Raw genomic sequence first — 19945 nt, 5'->3', positions numbered from 1 at the left:
TAAAATTCAATGTCTTTTAAAATTATCAATACTTAAAATTAACATTATATAACAACACAGATTATTTTCTATAAATTTAAAATATTATTTATATTTAAAATAATTTCCTTATCACAAACTTCAGTTATAAATTATAATACAACTTATATATTTAAAAGCGTTTATTTAATATAAATTTTAATTATATGAAATAAGCTATCATCCTTTACATTACACAAACTAATGTAATTCCATAACCTATATGCTACAATTTAAAGTTTATGCTTTCACATTGAATATTTATATATATAAAACTAAATTTTATAATAAATAAATTATCTGAATATAAATAAACATTATAAAAATATATAAACATTTTCAAATGTAAATATTATATTTTAAATTGTAGGAAACACCTTATATAAGTGATTAAATACTTTTTGTATTTATTAATATTTTGTTACAATACTGAAATTCAATTTAGAACTTAAGATATTCTAACTTGTTCTTGTGAAGGTTGAAATATCCTTACAATATCTACTTTTTATATCTTTATTTCTTATTTTAGATGTTACACTTCTTATGTTATGATGTTTAAGAAAATGTCTACAAGATAACTCTCAATTAGATTTTTGATATTATTCTCTAGTGTGTCTTTAAACATATTGGTACTTTAAAAAACCTTTTAATATATTTCAAAACATTGAATAAGTATCCATTAATGTATTTCAAAAATATAACAGTACAAAAATTGTTGGGAAATCACACACTAAAAATAACAATCTCTCCAAGCGGAAGCACACCCACAACTAAGAGCAGAAAAATAAATAAAAGCACACATGAAATTTAACGTGGTTCAGCACCTCAAGCCTATATCCATATCCACAAACACTCAACAAGAAGCATTATCACTCAAAGTGCAATTGTTTGTGGACCAAAATTGCAAACCCTTCATAGTGCAATTTTTCTGGCAAAAGTTACAAACCTTTCAATGACACACAACTACCCAAGTCCCTCATACACCCAAGAAACCTATTGAGTTGTGGTGACAACTCCAAAACCAACTATTTACTTTTATAATACTTTTCTGCTACTTTCTTCTTCACATTATCCAAATGAGACTTTGGTGAATACTCACTAACCAACAAAAACTACAACAAAAATTTCAAATTCCTACAAGAGACTCCAAGTATTCAAGTTAACATAACGTGACATATAATTAATATGATAAACAATACATTTTTCTTTATTTATACATGTCTTAGGAGTTTTTTTTAAATGAACCTATGACTAGTAGGCTAGATCTACTCAAGGTATTTTAATCAAGATATTCAATCTTCTAATTATTTTAATTTCGTTCCTGATCAAGACCAAGATATATGATATCTCGCCATGAATAGTATCATCTCGTCCTATCTTTATACATAAATGATAAATTAAGAAAAAAAGTAAAAGTGAAAATGACTAAAACACTGTCGTTCAAGAAAAAAATGTCATGATTGAAAAATGATAATTACAAATTTCCTGGTTCAAATATGTAATTTATGTTTTAAAAATATTTATTTATCATAAATAATACGCATCTTCAGAAAATCAGCAAGGAGATACTTCTGTATGTTTTTTTGTATTATAAGAAGCTAAAATATTATTTCATAAGAAATAAAATGAAAATTAAAAGAGAGATAAAAATAAGAAAACCGACTAACCTTTTAATTGTCACAGTCTTTGATCCTTATCATATTAAAAAAGCTGAATAAAATAACTTATTACCTTTTCATGCCTTGATTGATAAGGCTTGTGTGTGTGGAATATTCTCCTTAGGTATTTTGTTCTTCTCTTATCCTAAGTAACCCAGTAACAGGTTGGCATTTACTTGTTCTTATATGGGGAGAGAGCGTTGTCTTGTTCTTAGTTGAATTTTCTGAGACGTAGAGAAGTCAAAAACTGCTTCACCGCCATATATGTATATATATATATATAACAAAGCTTCAGTTTTTTATTCTACAAATTAAACTCATTCTTCTGCAACTCATTCTTGAAGTTCAACAATCAAATATGGCAAACCAATTATCACCACCCTTTGGCACCCCCATCATCGCCCCTCACTATTGTGCTCCAGGTATATATATATATATATATATATATATATATATATATATATATATATATATATATATATATGACCCTCTATGCATGCCTCAGATAATCGTTTACTTGATATGTTAAACATTTTCATATTTGTTCTTTGATTAATCTGAAGTGGTTATTTGTTAATTGCAGGTCCACATCCTGTTGATCTCATAATCACAAAGGAAAGGAGTATAGCAGATAATTTCACTGTGACAGACACCAATGGCAACGTAGTTTTCACCGTTAAGAGCAACATCGTAAGCATTGTAAAACCCCGCAAACACAGTTTCATGTTTGACGCTCGTGGAAGCCCCATTCTTCATCTTCGCAGTTCGGTTAGTTTAATTCCTTGGTCATGAATCTAAATTCATTTATCATTTAGTATAAAAAGTTTGATGGTTGAAAGTTAAGTTTGAACTTGCTGGATAATACAGATTCAGAGTGATGGTTGGAAAGCATTCAGAGGCCAAAGTGAAGAATCTAGGGATCTCATATTTACAAGACACAGATCCTCGTTGTTTCAGCTAAGGTTGAAATTCGACGTGTTCTTGGCAAATAATGTCACTGATGTTTGTGACTTCAGGATCAAATCAAGTTGGTCTGGACGCTCTTGGGATGTTTACATAGGCAATTCCAACATTCTTGTTGCCCAGGTAACTAATTTAATCTTAATTAATTTCCCATGATAGAGAGAGGAAGGAAAAACATTATGGTTACTCATGGAAATAAATGATTGTTGTTGCAGATAAATACAAAGCTTGGAACTATGTTTAGCAGACAGAAGTACATGGTGTCCGTGTTTCCAAATATCGATCATGCATTCATTGTGGCTCTAATTCTAACTCTTCAACTTTGATCGATCATGTATACTTAAATATCTCAATTTCTTCTATTCTGTATTCTGTATTCGATTATTTTAATTTTTTTAATTGTTTTGACATTTTTGTAAATTATTTATTATATGAAAGTTTTTATTAAATGAGTGGCCTCTTATGTATTAGTGAGGAAGAAGGAGGGACCTTTAAACTTCAACTTATTCTCTGTTTAGTTATTCAAATAAACAAAAGCACTTATTTTCCAACTCATGTTTATGTCACCTTTATTTTATTCTTATTACTAATATTTTCTTTCTTAGGACATGTTATTTTTTTCGTTTTAATATCAAACCATCTTTATCCTTCGTTCTATCTTGGAAAGATTATAAAATTGGTGGTTCCCCACTTATACTTTTTCTTTTCTTTTAAACTTTAAAGAAACCAGAGTCAAGGAAATAATTAACACAATGAATATTGAATATTACTGTTAAACATTAATATTAGTGCCTTAAATAAATAAATAGCACAGCTCGTTCTTATTACTAGCAAATACGTAAATTTTTTCTTAAAAGAAATTGAATGTATAGTGTGGGCTACAAGTATACTAACTTACGAAAAAAAAAACTAAATATGTAATTAAATTATATAACTGAAATTATTATTCCAAAAAACTATAGCTATAATACAATTGAAGGAGCTCAAAAGAAAACTTTTGACACACTTTAATTCCGAAAGGAAAATCTAAAAAATTAAAAAATAAGTCAAAACAGTCCTATAAATAAGCAACATCAAATCTCCATTCAAATCTAAATAAGCCTAGAATATCTATCTTATAGATTTTAAAGAAGACATTTCTATATTATTTTGTGTAGTTACGATCAATAACCAAAATAACTACTTTCAAAAGTTGGACTTTATTTTTAACAAATACTATATTAAACTATATAATAAAGACAAAGGACATCAAATGACATGTGTGAAGTTTGCAATGAACTAACCACATGACACAACAAAGGATAATATAAAAAATTCATTATATTAAATAGTTGCATAGGCATTAGACGAAATACAACGTGAAAGTTATATCTCATATGAAGAATAAAAACTAATTAGAGACGTGATATAACTATTAGAATTTTTCATATTTTATCATATTTTATGAGATTTGTTTTTTTTTTTAATTTATTAAAAAAAATTGCAACAAAAACTATATATAACTCCAAAAGCAAATCGAAGGACTTGCAAGCAGATTTTGTTCCCACATGGGGAGGAGAACATCTTTTGTTTCAAACTAAGAGCCAAAAACGAGACATGATGTTTAAAGTTTATGTATTTTTTGCTAAATATTCTTTATTTTTTATTTTAAATATTCAAGATTAAAATATATATTTAATCCTTCCTTTTCTTTTTTTATTCAGTTTTGTCAATTTAGTTTTAATATTATTATTTTCAATCAGTTTTCAATTCTAATCAATTTAATCCTTTTTATTATCACCATTTAAATAATTACGATAATCAACATTATTTGTTATATGTAACTTCGTTGTTTTTTTTTAATTTTTCTTATTTTTGAAAAAAATATTCATGTGTCAATTCATAAACGTATCACGTGTCAAGTAAATGTTTTATATTCAATTTTATATTTAATTTTGTTCTATATTGTTATTTTAATTTAATTTAGTTTCATTTTTTTAAAATATAACAATTTTTTTTCTCTCCAAATTAAGATTAAATTTAACTTTTATATAAATGTTATAATAATATTTTTATTAAAATTCACATTTTTAATAAATATTTTGGTTTATGATTATAATTAGTTTAAAATTATATAATCACATAGAGTAATAGTGTTACTCTCCACTTTTATACCTCATCCTTAAAATTTTCATTTTAATTTTAAAATGTAAATTGAGACCAAATTATTATTTTTTTACCAGATTTTGAAATACGATTAACGAAATCTAGTTAAGTGTCATCTTTTGTTTGTTTATTAGATTTCAAAATTCGATTATGTGAATTTTCAAATTTGTTAACCGGATCTCATAATCTGATGGAGCCCTAAACTGGATTTGAGAATCTAATGTGTACACCCCATATCACATATGTAATCATTTATTTATTTCATATATATTTTATACGGGTAAAATGGGAACTGCAGCAGAAGTTGGAGGTGCTGAAAGAAAACAATGTGGTGCAGGAAAAAACCTCCATTTCAAGATAGAAATATATATACCCGATGTGGACTTCCACAATAAGTATTGCTAAACTTCCACACAAATGTCATCCACACACGTCATTTTTCTCAATTAAGATATTTTTCCTAGTCCATTTTTAAGATTAAGTTAAACATATAAATCATTTTTAAAATAGAGATAATTTTTTTGCTAGCGAAATTTATTAGGGTTATTGTGTCATATGTTAGGCTCATATGTAATTTTATATTTATCTTATAAGATTCATGATATACATGTTGTTATGGACTATGAAAATATCTTACACTTTTAGCTGAAGTTTTATGTTAATTATGAAAAGTGTATTTGGATTTCACCAAAACAACGTTTCAGTATGTTTCAAAAGAAAAAAAAAAAAGATTTACTCTAAACTTTGATTAACTTAAAACAAATGAGTTTTTCTTCAATTTCAATTGAGTTTAGTTTGGTTTAATTTTCTTTTTAAATTTCAAACACACATTTAAATCATCCAGGTAAACTAAAATACAACTATTAAAGAAGCAATATCAATTGTTTAGAGCTTTAATATAGGGTATGCCTCCATTTTGGATTAAGTTTTTTTTTTTTTTTCAAATAGCAACTTACATAAAAATTAATCAATCTTGATTTTGACCCTTTTTAATTCACAACTTAAATTAGTTTGGACCAGAAATTGAGGGTCAGTTCGTTTAAAAAAAATCATAACTTTTAATAATAATACTATTCTATTAAAAATATATTTATATTATAATTTATTTATTATATTTAAAATTTAAAATTAAATTTATTTACCTACTCATTTTTTTAAAATAATTATTTTCAAAATTATATTTTAATTACTTTTATTTTTTAAAATTAAATAAAAAATTATTGGTTAATCCCATATAAAATCAAATTAAACTATTTTTTTTAGTTTAAAAATAGATCAGCCACAATTTATTTGATAGGTCTATTATGTTAGAATAGTTTTTTTTTTTCAAACGGTCAATTATCCTTATTAAATAATTCATGATCTAGTTTATCCTAGTAAATGTGGAAAATTCATATACATATAGGATTAATTGGATAAATAGTTAAGTAGGTAGGAAAGGGAAAGGAGAAGAAACGAGGAAGTAAAAATATGAAAACAAATATTATTTCTTATTATTTTCGCAAAAGAGTGTGGAGAAATGGTCAAAGAAAAATATCCTCAAGACTTTTTGATAACATTACCAAAATATAATTGGTTATTGACTCAAGCAGCGATAAATATATCTTTTTGAGCTTAAAAAAATAAATTTTTAAAAAAGAAAAATCAGTCAACACAAATAATGTAGTTTTAAAGTTATTATAAAAATATTTTATTAGGAACCAATGTTAGTGATCAAAATAAATTATAATTGATCATTAAATTGATTTTTAAAATTAATTACTATGATTTTGGCTACCAAAAGAAATTGGTCATTAAAAATTAATTATTTAAATTTTAATTATCAAAATAATTTAATTTCTAAATTAGTTTTTAATTAATTAATGATCAATTATAATTTTTTTATTTATAATAGTGACTATTTTAATAATTAATATTTTTTTTAATTTTTAAATTGGTTATTATAATGACTAACAACTTTTATTCAATATAATTTATTATTGATGAAGTTTTTTTTAGTGAGAATAAATTATACTTCCGATATTTTAAAATGGAAAAAGTTGTAAAATGGAAAAACTATGACAAACAATGTAGTTTGAAGGATAAATATGACCAATATTTCATCGTATATTCGAAAAATGAAAAATATCATTCATCGAAATCGACACGAAACAGTACACAATTAACGTCATATCATAGTTTAACAGCTCAAATTAAATAATAAAAAAACCTTAACCAGTCAAATAAAAATCTAAAGACTAAAAACAGAATAAAATGGATTAGAAACTAAATTTATTTGATGAAATAACTGTAATTCGTGCTTTGAATATTTGTTTTAATTAAATTGCATTTTCGCATGAAAATTTGGAGTTAACCACGTAATTGGAATCAGTCATATCGAATATGATAAATATTTAATTAAGCAACCAAGAATAATCCGCGTAAGAAAACGCAACACGCTAACACTAACGCGTATAATTTAAAAAAAAAAATAACGACTTTTTTTCTTTTTTCTTTTTGTAAATTTAAATTAATTTACTCATAGATTGAGAATAAAATTTAAAAAATAAGACGGAATTCTTCAACTTAGCGAACTATACCATTATCTTAATATTTAATTTCTTGCTTGGCCTGAAATTTGGACACTTAGCTTCGAGTTTATTTATAATAAATGTCTCCGTATGCATTAATCACGCTTTACAAGTGTTAAATATACTTAATATTTCATGATGTTTTACATAATTAAAAAAAACAAATAGAATTTTTTTTAACGAGAATAGTCTAAATCCTAAACTTGCAATCGGTTATTTAACTTAAAAAACATTTTTTAATTTTTATTTCTCCGTTTCTTGTGTATTTTGTCTTTCTTTTAAATCAACTCTTCTGCTTCTTTTTATTATTTTCACATTAAACATGTGATAAAAATACTCTTCATAAAACTTTGACAATATTTCTGTTTTAAGTTGACTTTTCTCATTTGGGTTAGATTATTCGTTTTCTGTGGCGCGGAGCCTCTACAACTCTTAGATTTTTGTAAGACTTAAGCAACCCTTTTTGAAAGTTATATTCATTTTTTTTTGTAATAACTATTAAGAAAAATTATATATCCATATGGTAACTATTTCACATTGTTTTAAATAACATAAACATTAGTGATGATATTTGAAAAAAATATTACAAATTGTATATAATATTGATAATGAAATGATGCTTAAGATATAATTATTATGAAATGTAATTTTTAGAACATGACAAATTAACAATTACCGTAAATACCCATGATATCATTGATTCAAAGTCACTGCAGTAAAAAAAAAAACATAGAGTCGACATTCAACAAAAAAATCTACAACCAACAAATTCTATGAAGAAAACGACAACTTTTATTTTCTTGATAAAAGAAAAAGACAAGTTTTTTTTGGCGAAGAAAAAAAAACAATTTTAGGAGTTAATTTTTTGTGTATTTAATTATGAAAAGTACATGTCACGTGACATTGAATAATGAATAATTTTGAAAAATTACTGGAAATGATGTATATTTTACTTAGAAAAGAAAATGCAAGCATATCCAACTTCTATGCTAGATCCTCGTCATCAATCATGGTGCCTTCTATATAAGAAACTTTGACAACTTATATTCATTCAAAATTCGAAAACAACACTTTAGCTTTGGAGACAATAATTACATAAATTTCTTATTACCTGTTTGTTTGAGTGTGATCCTTATACATGGCATACCCAAACCCTCATTATCCACCGCAACCCACCACCTCCGCTCCGATGCCGGCGTTGCCGACCACCGTGATCGGGCCGCAGTTCTGCGCTCCGTACCCGGTGGATCTGGCGGTGGTGATGAAGGTGATGACCCTCGCCGACAACTTCGTGGTCACCGACGTCAACGGCAACGTGGTCTTCAAAGTCAAGGGCTCTCTCATGACCCTCCGTGACCGCCGCGTCCTCATCGACGCCGCCGGCCAGCCCATCGTCACCCTCCGCCGCAAGGTTTTTCATTCTTCCTTTCTCCTTCCACCCAACACATCGTATGTTCGTTTCAATTATTAGGTTAATTAAAGTTTATACTTTTACTTAGTGAAAGCTAATCACGCATACCCTACTTGAATTAACTAAACACTCTGAGATTAGTAGTTTCTAAAAAGAAACACAGTACATCTCATTGAATATATTTTATGTTGTTTAAGTGGGTTTATCTAATTGTAAAAATTGGTGAAAATTTGTGTGTTGTTGATGCAGATGATGACAGCACATGATCGGTGGCAAGCTTTCAGAGGGGAAAGCACAGAAGCCAAAGATCTTATATTTTCTGTGAAGCGATCGTCCTTTATTCAGTTTAAGAGCAAATTAGATGTGTTTTTGGCGAATAACACCAGAGAAGATGTTTGTGACTTTAAGGTCAAAGGTAGCTGGCTTGAACGATCTTGCGTTGTTTATGCTGGTGAAACTAACAACATCGTTGCCCAGGTAAAACTTTTCTCATTAAATATCCAAAACCATTTTCCTTTTTTTTTTCTCAGTTATTATTGGTTTTAATTTACTTTTTTGAGTGGCTTGTGTTTAAATATGCTTTTCCACTCGATTTTGAGATATATTTGTTTTTCATCTCTCAAGTTTAAAATTTACTTTTTTTTATAGAAAACTCATTTTTCAAAGCTGTATTCAAACATTAGAGAGTCAATGGTAAACAGAGTTAGATCTGAATTAACTAGTTGCACATAAATTATTATTTGTTTTGAATATTATTTAATCATGATTATTGGTAACTGAAAATATGTTGTTGGAATGGTATTACAGATGCATAAAAAGCACACAGTTCAGAGTATTTTGATTGGAAAAGACCATTTCATGGTGACGATTTATCCGAACATTGATTATGCGTTCATAGTGGCCTTAGTCGTGATTCTTGACGAGATCAACGACGATGCAGCAGGAAGATAAAAAATGGTGAAAGCCTGTTTTGTACTTTTTCGTTTGGATTTCTTATATGGAGCAGTATCATTCATTATCATGAAACAGTCCTTAAATAATAGATTTCAGTTTCTTCGAAAATTCCAATTGATAGACTGGTTAAGTTCATCGTCCCTGGCCAAGACAAAATTCGTAATTTGTAGGAATTATGACTTTCAGACACGACATTTTGTTTTCTTTTTTCTAACAAATCCTTAATTTTGTAATTCGTGAACTAGTTTACATAAAATTAGAAACACCAAATCATTGCAAAAAAAGAGAAAATAAAAATAACAAATAAAAGGATAATTAAGCATAAAAAATTTATTATCACTTACTTAGCATGTTAATGAATTATAATCTATATATATATATATGAACACGATGAATAAGTTTTTCTTACTCACATAAATTGTGGAAAGAATTCCAAATATTAGAATTCGATCGTAATTATGTCATAACTCTCTTATATCAGATCAAACGCTATATATTTTACTACTTTATATAACATATTAATACGGGTTAAATATGTTTATCATTTCTCAAGTTTCAGCGAAATTTAAAATTAGTTTCTTATCAAAACTTTTGACCAATTTAGTCATTTATCTTTCAAAATGTATGCATGAATTTAGTCATTTTAACCAAATTTTGTTAAGTTTATATGACGTTTCAAGCGCATTTCATGATAATATTTAAATTAGACTTAAATACCTTTTTGATCTTCATTTTCGTAGTGTTTGTTGCGAATGGTCCTCATTTTGACATTATGTTTAAAATGATCATCATTTTTACCGAATGTTTAAAATAGTCTTCATTTTCGCAATTCGTGTTTTATTTGATCATTTTTTCTGTAACGCTATTTAAATCATTAACGGAACATTGAACAAGTGACACCGTTTGTATTAGGATGTGTTACTACAAGAAAAATACTTATTATCTACGAAAATTTATCTATGAAATATAGTTCGTAAATAATTTTATTTTATCTATGAAAATAAAATACATTATCTACGAAAGTTTCTTAAATCACGATAAAATACATTATCTACAACATTTTCATAACTAAACATGACATAAATTTTTCATACGAAGTATTACCTACGACATTTAGTATAAAAAATAAATATCATTTAAAAAATATAAAAATTATTTAAGAAAATGTTATTTACAAGTATACAGTTTATCGTAAAACAACGTTTTTTAGTCGTTCATCCCCTCACCTTGTTCACCTCTTTCGTTTAATGCTCGCTGTTCAATATCTCCCTCATTGCTCACTGATGCTCGCTGTTCAAGTTTATCCTTCAGTGATGCACATTCTTGTTAATCCTACTCACCGAACGTCACTGCAAGTTGTTTATCAGACGCTCACCGTGATGTTCGTCCCAGGCTGATGCTCACACTTGTGCGAACGACAGTGCGAACGACAGTAGTGTGAACAATTGACGCTCACGCTCCCAAGCTGACGCTCACTCAACGCTCACACTCTATATCTCAACCCAGCTCGCGAGTTCGAACGTCATTTTTCATGAGGAAAGCAGAGGTCAAACCCAATTCGAGACTATGCGAACAAGGTTTACAGAGTGGGTTTTTTTTTTCAGAAAGAAGAAATTGGGGTTTTTTCCAAGTAAGTGAATGGTTTAGGGTTTTAGATTTTACATTTTTTTGGACAATTTTATTCTATCTTCCATTTTTCCAATGTTAATCATAGTAGCAATTTAATTTTAATGCAGGGTTTAAGAGAAGTGGGGAAATATAAAAGAAACAAGCACTATAGCAGAAACATTTGACACAGACAGGTACAACAATTATGCTTTATCTTGTGCAATCGAATTATTTAGCAAATATTTTGCAATTGAAATGTTGGTTTGCAGGGCTGGGGAGAAGTAGGGAATTATTTATATATATGTGTGAATCTTGTTGTATCTTATAAGTTATAGTCTCTTGAGGAGCTTGAAAATGAGTCCATCTTCTTTGTGTGTGTGACTGACTTTGGGTAAATTATACTTTGATTGTAGAAATTGAGACTAGAATTTGTTTATTTGTATACATCAATCAGTGGCTCTGTTTTACGAAAAACCCAATAATTGCTATGCTGAACTTACTATTTATCCAACCTTGCATCAACAGCACCAACTACTTTTCCCTTCCCGTACAAATCCCACACCCAATACACAATGTTTTTCTTGTAGTCTCCCAACTTGGCATTGTAATTTGAGTCCAACATTAGAATTTAAATTTTGGATAACTTCTTCGTTTAGTACCAACATATCAATGTTATGACTGCAGTTTGAGTAGTGAGGAAAAGGCAAAACATAATGGTATACCATTTCAGTTTTACAAGATATATTTGTTCTGTCAGGTTAAAGTTACAAGATATACATGATACTAATTGATCCTGATTACCAAAGATAATTGTTGACACTTCTTTTGACATTTTATTCCTTTAAACTACTTATCCATCATGAAAAAAATGAACCTACTCCTTTTAGCTGATATTTTTTTGCTTTTTATGATTTTATGTTGAAAAAGGTTGGTCGAATGGCATTGGGTGGGATGTTGGCTCTTGGTATATTGTTGTGATTAGTTATAAGCATGCATCGACAACTGTCAATAATGGCAAGGTTACCATCTCTTTTGAGACCATTGATGTTCTTGGTGAGACATTTATGGTGATGAGAGGAACTAATAGAAAGGTATAGTTTTTACTGGTCCCATTAGACATGTTCTATGTAAAATGCAATCGTTTTGAGGACTCACCCGTCACCATGTATTTTACGTAAAGCATCTTATTGTAGATTTCATTATACTTATTGTTGTTTCTTTTTTTATCAAGGGTCTAGTCATAGTAGTATAAATAAGGGTTAATTCTTATATCACATTTAAAATACCTTGTTTTCTCATTTTTGAGGATTTTTTATCCTTGCACTGTGAACTCTTTTTTGTTTTTACAATTTCTTATATGAAAGACTTTGCATGGTTTCTTCCATTTTGTTAAATAGGATTTTTTTTTGTTTTTACTTTCTGCTCAGTCTGATTAAGCCTTGTCTGGTTGATAATATGGTGAGTTACTTATCTGAAAAATGGAAAAAAAAATCTCAGACTGTTGGAACAGAAGCATCAAGGATGGGTATTGATGGACCTTGGATTACCAAATCATATATGGAAATGATTATGGAGAGAAAAGGTAGGGATTGGGATGCTCTCCCTTTAATATAGTTTATGCACATTTAGTTAATTCAGTTGTTTTCCTTACAAGTGATGATAACTGCTACAACATGAAAAATAGTGTTTTGAAGAGTGTGAGGAGAACATATGGCCAATTACCTTCATGACTAGAATTGTTTATTTCCAGTAGATTATCTTAATTGTCTATACTAGTGCAAAGACAGGAACATTTGTACACATATTTAATCTTTTTTTAAAACAGTTCAATATAATTAATTTGACAAGAGGCTATGAAAGAAGCAAATATTGTGCAGTGAGTGGTTTAGAGAGTTGTCAAAGCATGAAGGGGTCCAATAAAATGCGGAGAGCAAAACGGGATATTTGCTTTGTTGTAGTTATAGATTTACATTATAGATATATTATAGTTATAGATTACAAATTGGAGAGAAGTTGCATTTACTTGTATTCAACTACTCACTTCCATTTGCAGGTGTACCTCGTCTTAGTACTCCACCACTTGTGTCTAATACTATTGTGGCTGGTAGCCAAGAAACAACGATCATTGCCCCAAAGCCAATTCGCATTAATCCTAATGTTGTTACTGGGCTTGAGGATTTACCCCAGCCATGGACTCGATCCCCATCAAAATCTAAAATGGAACCTGTTGTGGCTACATGGCATTTCATATCTTCGGATTCCTCCCAGCCTGACAATTCAGTCCTAGGTATTTTTCCTTGAATTGGAGGATGCAAATAATTTGTGTAGTTGTTGCCTATCCCCATTACTGCACATATATTTAAGAGGAAAAGACTTCACACCGATATAATTTATATAAGGAGGCATTTAAAGATAAATGAAAGTCACTTTAGCTATTATCGTTTTAGAAATACCAGGTTGGTTCTTCACATGCTTGCTGATAAAGTTGGATACTAATTGAGCTGAATCAAAATATTGCTATCTCAATCTTTCTTAATAGGATACACTATAGGATTTATTTTTGTTCAAAAAATACCAGCAAGTCTTGAATTTGTCTTTACACTACGGTTTGTGGCTATAGTTTAGATTGTCTTCTATTATTTTTCTGCAGTTATCATGGGATCAGCTTGTTGTGTTGCTGCAAAGGATCCTAATCTTCCTAACAGAACTAGAGGTGAAAGCTTGCGTAGAGATGTTGTGTATTCACCATCGTGGAGCTTTCAATGGGATAGTAGGGAACGTGTTACTGGTGAAATTGAGAATCCTTCTTATCACACATCTCATTTAGATAATAGAAATGTCAGCATGGAGTTAAAAGGTTCATTAAGCTCTGAAAGAGGTAATCTGTCTGATGGGGGAAGCATCATGGAGAATTTGGTGACTCCTATTTCACTGAAGTCCCCTGTTGATGAGGTGCTGGTTGCAAATTTGATGACCCCCTCGTTTGGTAAATGTTAAACCCTGAACTCTATTATTCTTTTATCTTTCACCATGAGCACAATGTTTGACAGGTCGGTATAGTTATAATATTTAGGACTCTTCCACCCCCATGTTTTTGGGGTATTCTTACTTTTAGTACATAATATAGGATGCAAGAGTTGAAATATAATTTCCTTTTTAAAAATTTGGTATGGTGGTGGAGCAATTATCCCATGAAAAATGTTTCTGTTACATGTAGGCAACCTTGACATTGAAGCCCTTTGAGTATGCTTACGAAAAAGGAAAATCCTGCACAGTTTAGTCATAGGTTTTGAGAATGATTGCAATCAACACAAATAATAGTAAATACATGATTAATAGTTTTTGAGAAAATGGGTGGGATTATATATATCTTTTGAAAAGGAAAAACCCTTGCTGTTTCCTTATATTCAAGGGATCTTTTGCCTAATCACAGATAGTTTTATCCGCAGAAAAAGTTTGAACGTAAATTTGTAAATTGGAACTAAGCTAATTAGTGGATATCTATTTCAATGAATTTTCTTTAGTTTTCCCACCCTTTACATCTATTAAATTAGCTTGTACGAAAAGCTATTTCCTGAAACCCGTAGTTCTCCCCTGTTTAATTTGTATCGCAGATGGAATTGTTGAAGAGGCATGGTTTGATTCAGTTGGATTATTTGACTCAGAATGTGATGATGATTACTAGAGTGTTCTTGACGATATGATTTGGCGTATTCTAAATTTAATTTTTGATGTATTAGTTACAATCACTTTTATGCATGGTATATGATCACCTTTTTCAATATATGATTGAATACAATTTATTTATGCAGATTTTATATCTCTAAATGGAACTTAATCAAACCGTGGAGTTTTAACAAATCAGATGCATGAACCAAGGGAGCTATCAAAAAGACATTCCGCACCAAATATATATATATATATATTTATTGTGAATACTATTTAAAAAGAAAATATATTTCTTTTCTTATTATATTAAGTTGTTGGGATGCAATTTATCTTTCAAGTTATAAAACTTCTTTTTATTGATTTTTAAAAATTAGACTTGTAAATTAGACTTGTCATTTAAAACGTTGTACCAATTCAATTATGTTTGGATCAATGATTGTTAAATATATATATATATATATATATATATATATATATTAAATATGCTACAATATTTTTAATAATTAAATAATTTAAAATTCAAAATTACAAAAAAGAGAAATTAGATAAATTATCTACGAAACATTTCGAAGGTAAGTTATCTATGAAATATACCGTAGGTAATTACTTACGAAATGTTTCATAGGTAATTTACCTATGAAATATTTCGTAGATAACTTGAATATTGGATGATGAAATTTTTGACGAATATTTTCGTAGATAAGTTATGGACGTTCCAATTTCGTAGATAATGGTCGTAGGTAAGTTACCTACGAAACACATTTTCGTAGATAAAGTTACCTACCAGCGTAATACTTACGAAATTTACTTCGTAGGTAATTCGTAGATAAATTTAAATTACCTACGAAAAATGCTCATTACCTACGAAATATTGGCATAGATAATTACCATTTTTCTTGTAGTGTGTGTACTGTACATATGGCTAATTAACGTTAATTTTTCTTGGGTCTTCTTGATAAGATTCTCTTATGTGGTGGATGGACGTCAGGGTAGGGAGTTCTTTCCCTTAAGACTTCACCATTAACTGAAAATATGATGGATTGATATATTTCTTCGTAGGTGGATCTCCTGAAGCAGATTGGTATGAAGTCCTCAGCATTGACATTGATGAAATTCATGGTTGGAGATAAGTACACAGTGAATGTAGATGTTCAACATTGCAAACTATTCAGCATATTTGAAAAAAGACAGGTGTTTTTATAGAACTTAGCTCGAATCAACAAGCGAAATTCAATTAATGAAATCAAAAAGGGGTGTAGATTATTTGTATATAGATTTACAAAACTCCCGCTCTCTTGTTATATTCATACTTCATTTTTTTATTTCTTGTTGTTTATATAGAATCATAGAATGCAATTTTATATGGTCAGACAATTCATGAAATTTTCATAAATCTTCAAAAAAAAATGAAAAATTGTATAGAGATAAAAGAGAGGATATAGGAAAAAAAAAAAGAGTAACTAAATATAGTAATTGGACTTTTAAATAGATTACCCCTATGAGGTGATTTTTTACAGCTGCAATGTTGAACATTCACATTCACTGTGTACTTATCTTCAACCATGAATTTCATCAATGTCAATGCTGAGGACTTCATATCAATCTGCTTTAGGAGATCCACCTACGAAGAAATATATCAATTCATCATCTTTCCAGACAATGGTGAAGTCTTATGGGAAAGAACTCCCTACCATGACATCATCCACCACATAAGATGATCTTATCAGAAAGAACCACGAAAAATTAACGTTAATTAGCCATATGTACAGTACACGTAACACCCTAATACAAATCGTGTCACCTGTACAATGTTCCGTTAATGATTTAAATGGCGTTACAGAAAAGGACCAAATAAAACACGAATTGCGAAAATGAAGACCATTTTAAACATTCGATAAAAATGAGGACCATTTTAAACATTATGTCAAAATGAGGACCATCCGCAACAAACACTACGAAAATGAGGACCAAAAAGGTATTTAAGCCTTTAAATTATTTACACTGTTTGACACATTTTTGCTTCAGTGTTAACTTAAATACTATCATGAAATGTGCTTGAAACGTCAGATAAACTTAACAATATTTGGTTAAAATGACTAAATTCACGCATTTTGAAAGATGAAGGACTAAATTGATACAAAGTTTTGATGAGGGACTAATTCCAAAATTCATTAAAACTTGAAGGACAAAAACATATTTAACCTTATTAATATACACCTCTTATATAACAAAATCTTCTCGAATGTATCACTCAACAATTTTTATTTTAGACTTGGATAATCATATTTTTTAAAAGAGTTTGTAAATTTCTTTTTGGTATGTTAAGTTGAAATTTTTTACAATTTTATTCTTATAAAAACTTCATGCTGAATTGAAAAAATTTACAATTTTAAAATATTTTTGAATATTTATATATGTAAATCTTGAAATATTAAACCAAGTTAAAATATATTATTTCTTATAATTAAACGCTTGTTTGACCTTGTCCATAATTATCTCAAACACTAGTGTAAATATGCTAAAACTATCTTAGTTAATGAAAATGCTAAAACTATCTTAGTTAATGAAAAAAAAAAAAACTCACAAATATGCCAAAACTTATTCGTTTTCTCTCGCAGTGAGAAAGAGGATAAACATTACCTTTGTTTGAAGAGTGATGTGACACAATAATGGTAACAACAAGATTTCAATGATAATCTCTTGGAGATACGAAGGATACTTTCTAATTCACTTAGTTCCACATTGTAGTATAGGTATAGGATTATGTTGTGGCTACTTTATACACTATTTGATTGTCAAAAAGAGAATTTTATGGTATTGCAGGTTCTAACTCAGTTTGTGCTAGAATGTAAGAAAAAGATTCCATAGGAATAAAGGTTGGTAAAGGAAGATTAAAGGAAGTAGTATCGGTAATGATTTCAATTGATATCAAAATATATTTATCGATGAACATTTTAATGAACAATTTATTTTGTTATCATAGGATTGATTTTGAAATAAATTCATTTTAGTGAACAATTTAACTTTTTATTATAGGATTGATTTTAAAATAATTTCTTTTTTTTAGTGTATGAAGGTTTGAGATGGAAGATGAAATAGTATTTTTATTGTTTCTTATGGATTCAAGATTTAAAGTTTAATTTAGCTAAATGAAATCCATCCATGAATAGATTATCCACCTATATAAATAAATTATTTAGTATTAAGTTCGTAAGTATATTATAAAAAAACAATCTTTTGATAAGTTATTCATAGGATTTAATTTTTTTTTTTATAAAAATTTTCTAAAGCATGAATGGCTTAAGGACTTATTCGATGCGCAAATTTCTTAGGATACACCAGAAAATATATCGAGGATCTCGTAATCTAGTACTATTTTTAAAACAAATACTATTTTTTAGTGGGTTCTTTCTTTAGATGAAGTGGCTATAAGTTTGAATGAGAGGGAAGAAAAACAAATTAGAGGAAAAGGAGAGGAAGCGAGAAGAGAAAATGAATTAAATTATTCTGCTAATACCGTATTATAATATATAAGTGAAAACAAAAATAAGAAAGAAAAAAATTGAATACTGAAAATAAAACAAAGAAGAAAAGAAAATAAAAAAGAAAAAGACAAACTCTAAAAAACAGAACTAAAAATAAAACATAACTCCAATAATTAATTTTCTCCTGTGGAGAAAATTTTCTTCTTGACCAAGAGACAAAACAGCCCGAATGGACAAAATTAAAAAAACTCGGTACTCCGTCAGTCAAATATGTATCTTAAAACACCATCTTAACCATTCCATTCCACTAAAAATACCACAATAAATAATACTAACCATTCTATTTTTTTCTCTATAATATATTAATTATCATTAATTTAACGTTTTAAAATATAGGCTTAAAATATTAATACGATATATTTTTAATATTCAGTAAAAAAACAATATAAAAAAATTAATAAAAAATCTGGTGTAAAATGGTTTCTCTATCGCAAGTAACACGAAAAAGACGAAGTAATTACTTAGAAAAGTTGGAAAATTTTGATAAAATGTCTAATACCGCATTTTTTCTTTTGCATTGTGGCGAAAATTCAACGACGTTAATGACATATTTTACATTCACTGGATAACATTTTTTATACATATATTTTTCAAATATCAATTCTTCAAATGCAAGTTTACAAAACAAAGAATAGATATTATTTCAGTATTTGAATATTATATTATATATTCAATAATTAATCCAGTTTTAATTATTGAGTCACAAAACCTTTTTGTTGCTAAGTGTAAGCGAAATTATATTTTCGAAATTATTTTCTAAATCTATAGAACAGCTAGATTAACAAGTGTATATATATAGTTCTTCATTTCTGGCTGTTTTTCGTACATCTAACTGAATATGAAAATTATAAGAACTTTTATCATAATGTGAAGTTGCTGTCGAATATAAACTTTTATCATAATGATGAGATTTTTTATCACAACTGAATATGAAAATTATAAGAAATTATAAGAATATAGTTCTTCATTTCCCTAATATATTATGAAACTTGAATGATTTGAATTGTCACGTTAGGATTTATAAGGATGTTAGAAAATTATATACCAGCAGCTTAAAATATTGATAATAAGTAGATAAAAATTTTATACATAAATTTAGCCGCTGATTAACCATAAATAAAATCTTTGAATTGGTTATTTAGCGGTCAGAAAATATTAGTTGCTTAAGTTTTTTTTAACCACTAATTTATCCATTGAAAAATATTTTAATTTACCAGAACATGTTACTTTTAGAAAGTAAAACAAGAAATAAATTACTCTATTAAAGACTTTAAATACAGCTAAAATGCAAACTGAGAAAACAAAAAAGGAACTACACATGATTTCATATTTAACAACTTCCTAAAACACTGAAAGCACTCCTGAATTTATTTGAAACAGACAAACAACATTATAACATGAAAA

The 19945-nt window shown here is 28.3% G+C and overlaps 3 protein-coding genes across 9 annotated transcripts; all 3 read left to right on the top strand.

The window, feature by feature from the left end:
• Positions 1–1945: 1945 nt before the first annotated feature.
• LOC114186089 (protein LURP-one-related 15-like) lies at positions 1946–3190 on the top strand. The gene is made up of 4 exons (XM_028074107.2): positions 1946–2098; positions 2260–2444; positions 2544–2762; positions 2855–3190. The coding sequence occupies exons 1-4, from the start codon at positions 2035–2037 to the stop codon at positions 2963–2965; spliced, it is 579 nt and encodes a 192-aa protein (XP_027929908.2). The 5' UTR covers positions 1946–2034; the 3' UTR covers positions 2966–3190.
• Positions 3191–8397: 5207 nt separating this feature from the next.
• On the top strand, positions 8398–9827 carry LOC114183117 (protein LURP-one-related 10-like). The gene is made up of 3 exons (XM_028070003.2): positions 8398–8765; positions 9015–9242; positions 9573–9827. Exons 1-3 carry the CDS (start codon positions 8493–8495, stop codon positions 9714–9716), a joined length of 645 nt encoding a protein of 214 aa, XP_027925804.1. The 5' UTR covers positions 8398–8492; the 3' UTR covers positions 9717–9827.
• Positions 9828–10420: 593 nt separating this feature from the next.
• Positions 10421–16300, top strand: LOC146886040 (uncharacterized). 7 transcript variants are annotated; one of them, XM_085673957.1, is made up of 7 exons: positions 10427–11349; positions 11456–11521; positions 12255–12909; positions 13381–13614; positions 13978–14313; positions 14942–15060; positions 15140–15300. In XM_085673957.1, the coding sequence occupies exons 3-6, from the start codon at positions 12699–12701 to the stop codon at positions 15010–15012; spliced, it is 852 nt and encodes a 283-aa protein (XP_085530083.1). In that variant the 5' UTR covers positions 10427–11349; positions 11456–11521; positions 12255–12698; the 3' UTR covers positions 15013–15060; positions 15140–15300. The 7 variants fall into 7 exon arrangements, with proteins under 7 accessions (XP_085530084.1, XP_085530083.1, XP_085530086.1 ...); XM_085673960.1 differs by lacking the exon at positions 15140–15300 and having other exon boundaries at positions 12255–12418; positions 12755–12909; positions 14942–15133; XM_085673961.1 differs by lacking the exon at positions 15140–15300 and having other exon boundaries at positions 10429–11349; positions 12255–12418; positions 12825–12909; positions 14942–15133.
• Positions 16301–19945: the final 3645 nt, after the last annotated feature.

The sequence above is a fragment of the Vigna unguiculata genome, chromosome 5 (genome assembly GCF_037176805.1).
Source record: "Vigna unguiculata cultivar grain cowpea cultivar isolate G323 ecotype 2 chromosome 5, ASM3717680v1, whole genome shotgun sequence".
NCBI lineage: Eukaryota > Viridiplantae > Streptophyta > Magnoliopsida > Fabales > Fabaceae > Vigna > Vigna unguiculata.
Note: the sequence above shows the minus strand (reverse complement) of the source record. Positions and strands in the feature narration are given on the sequence as shown.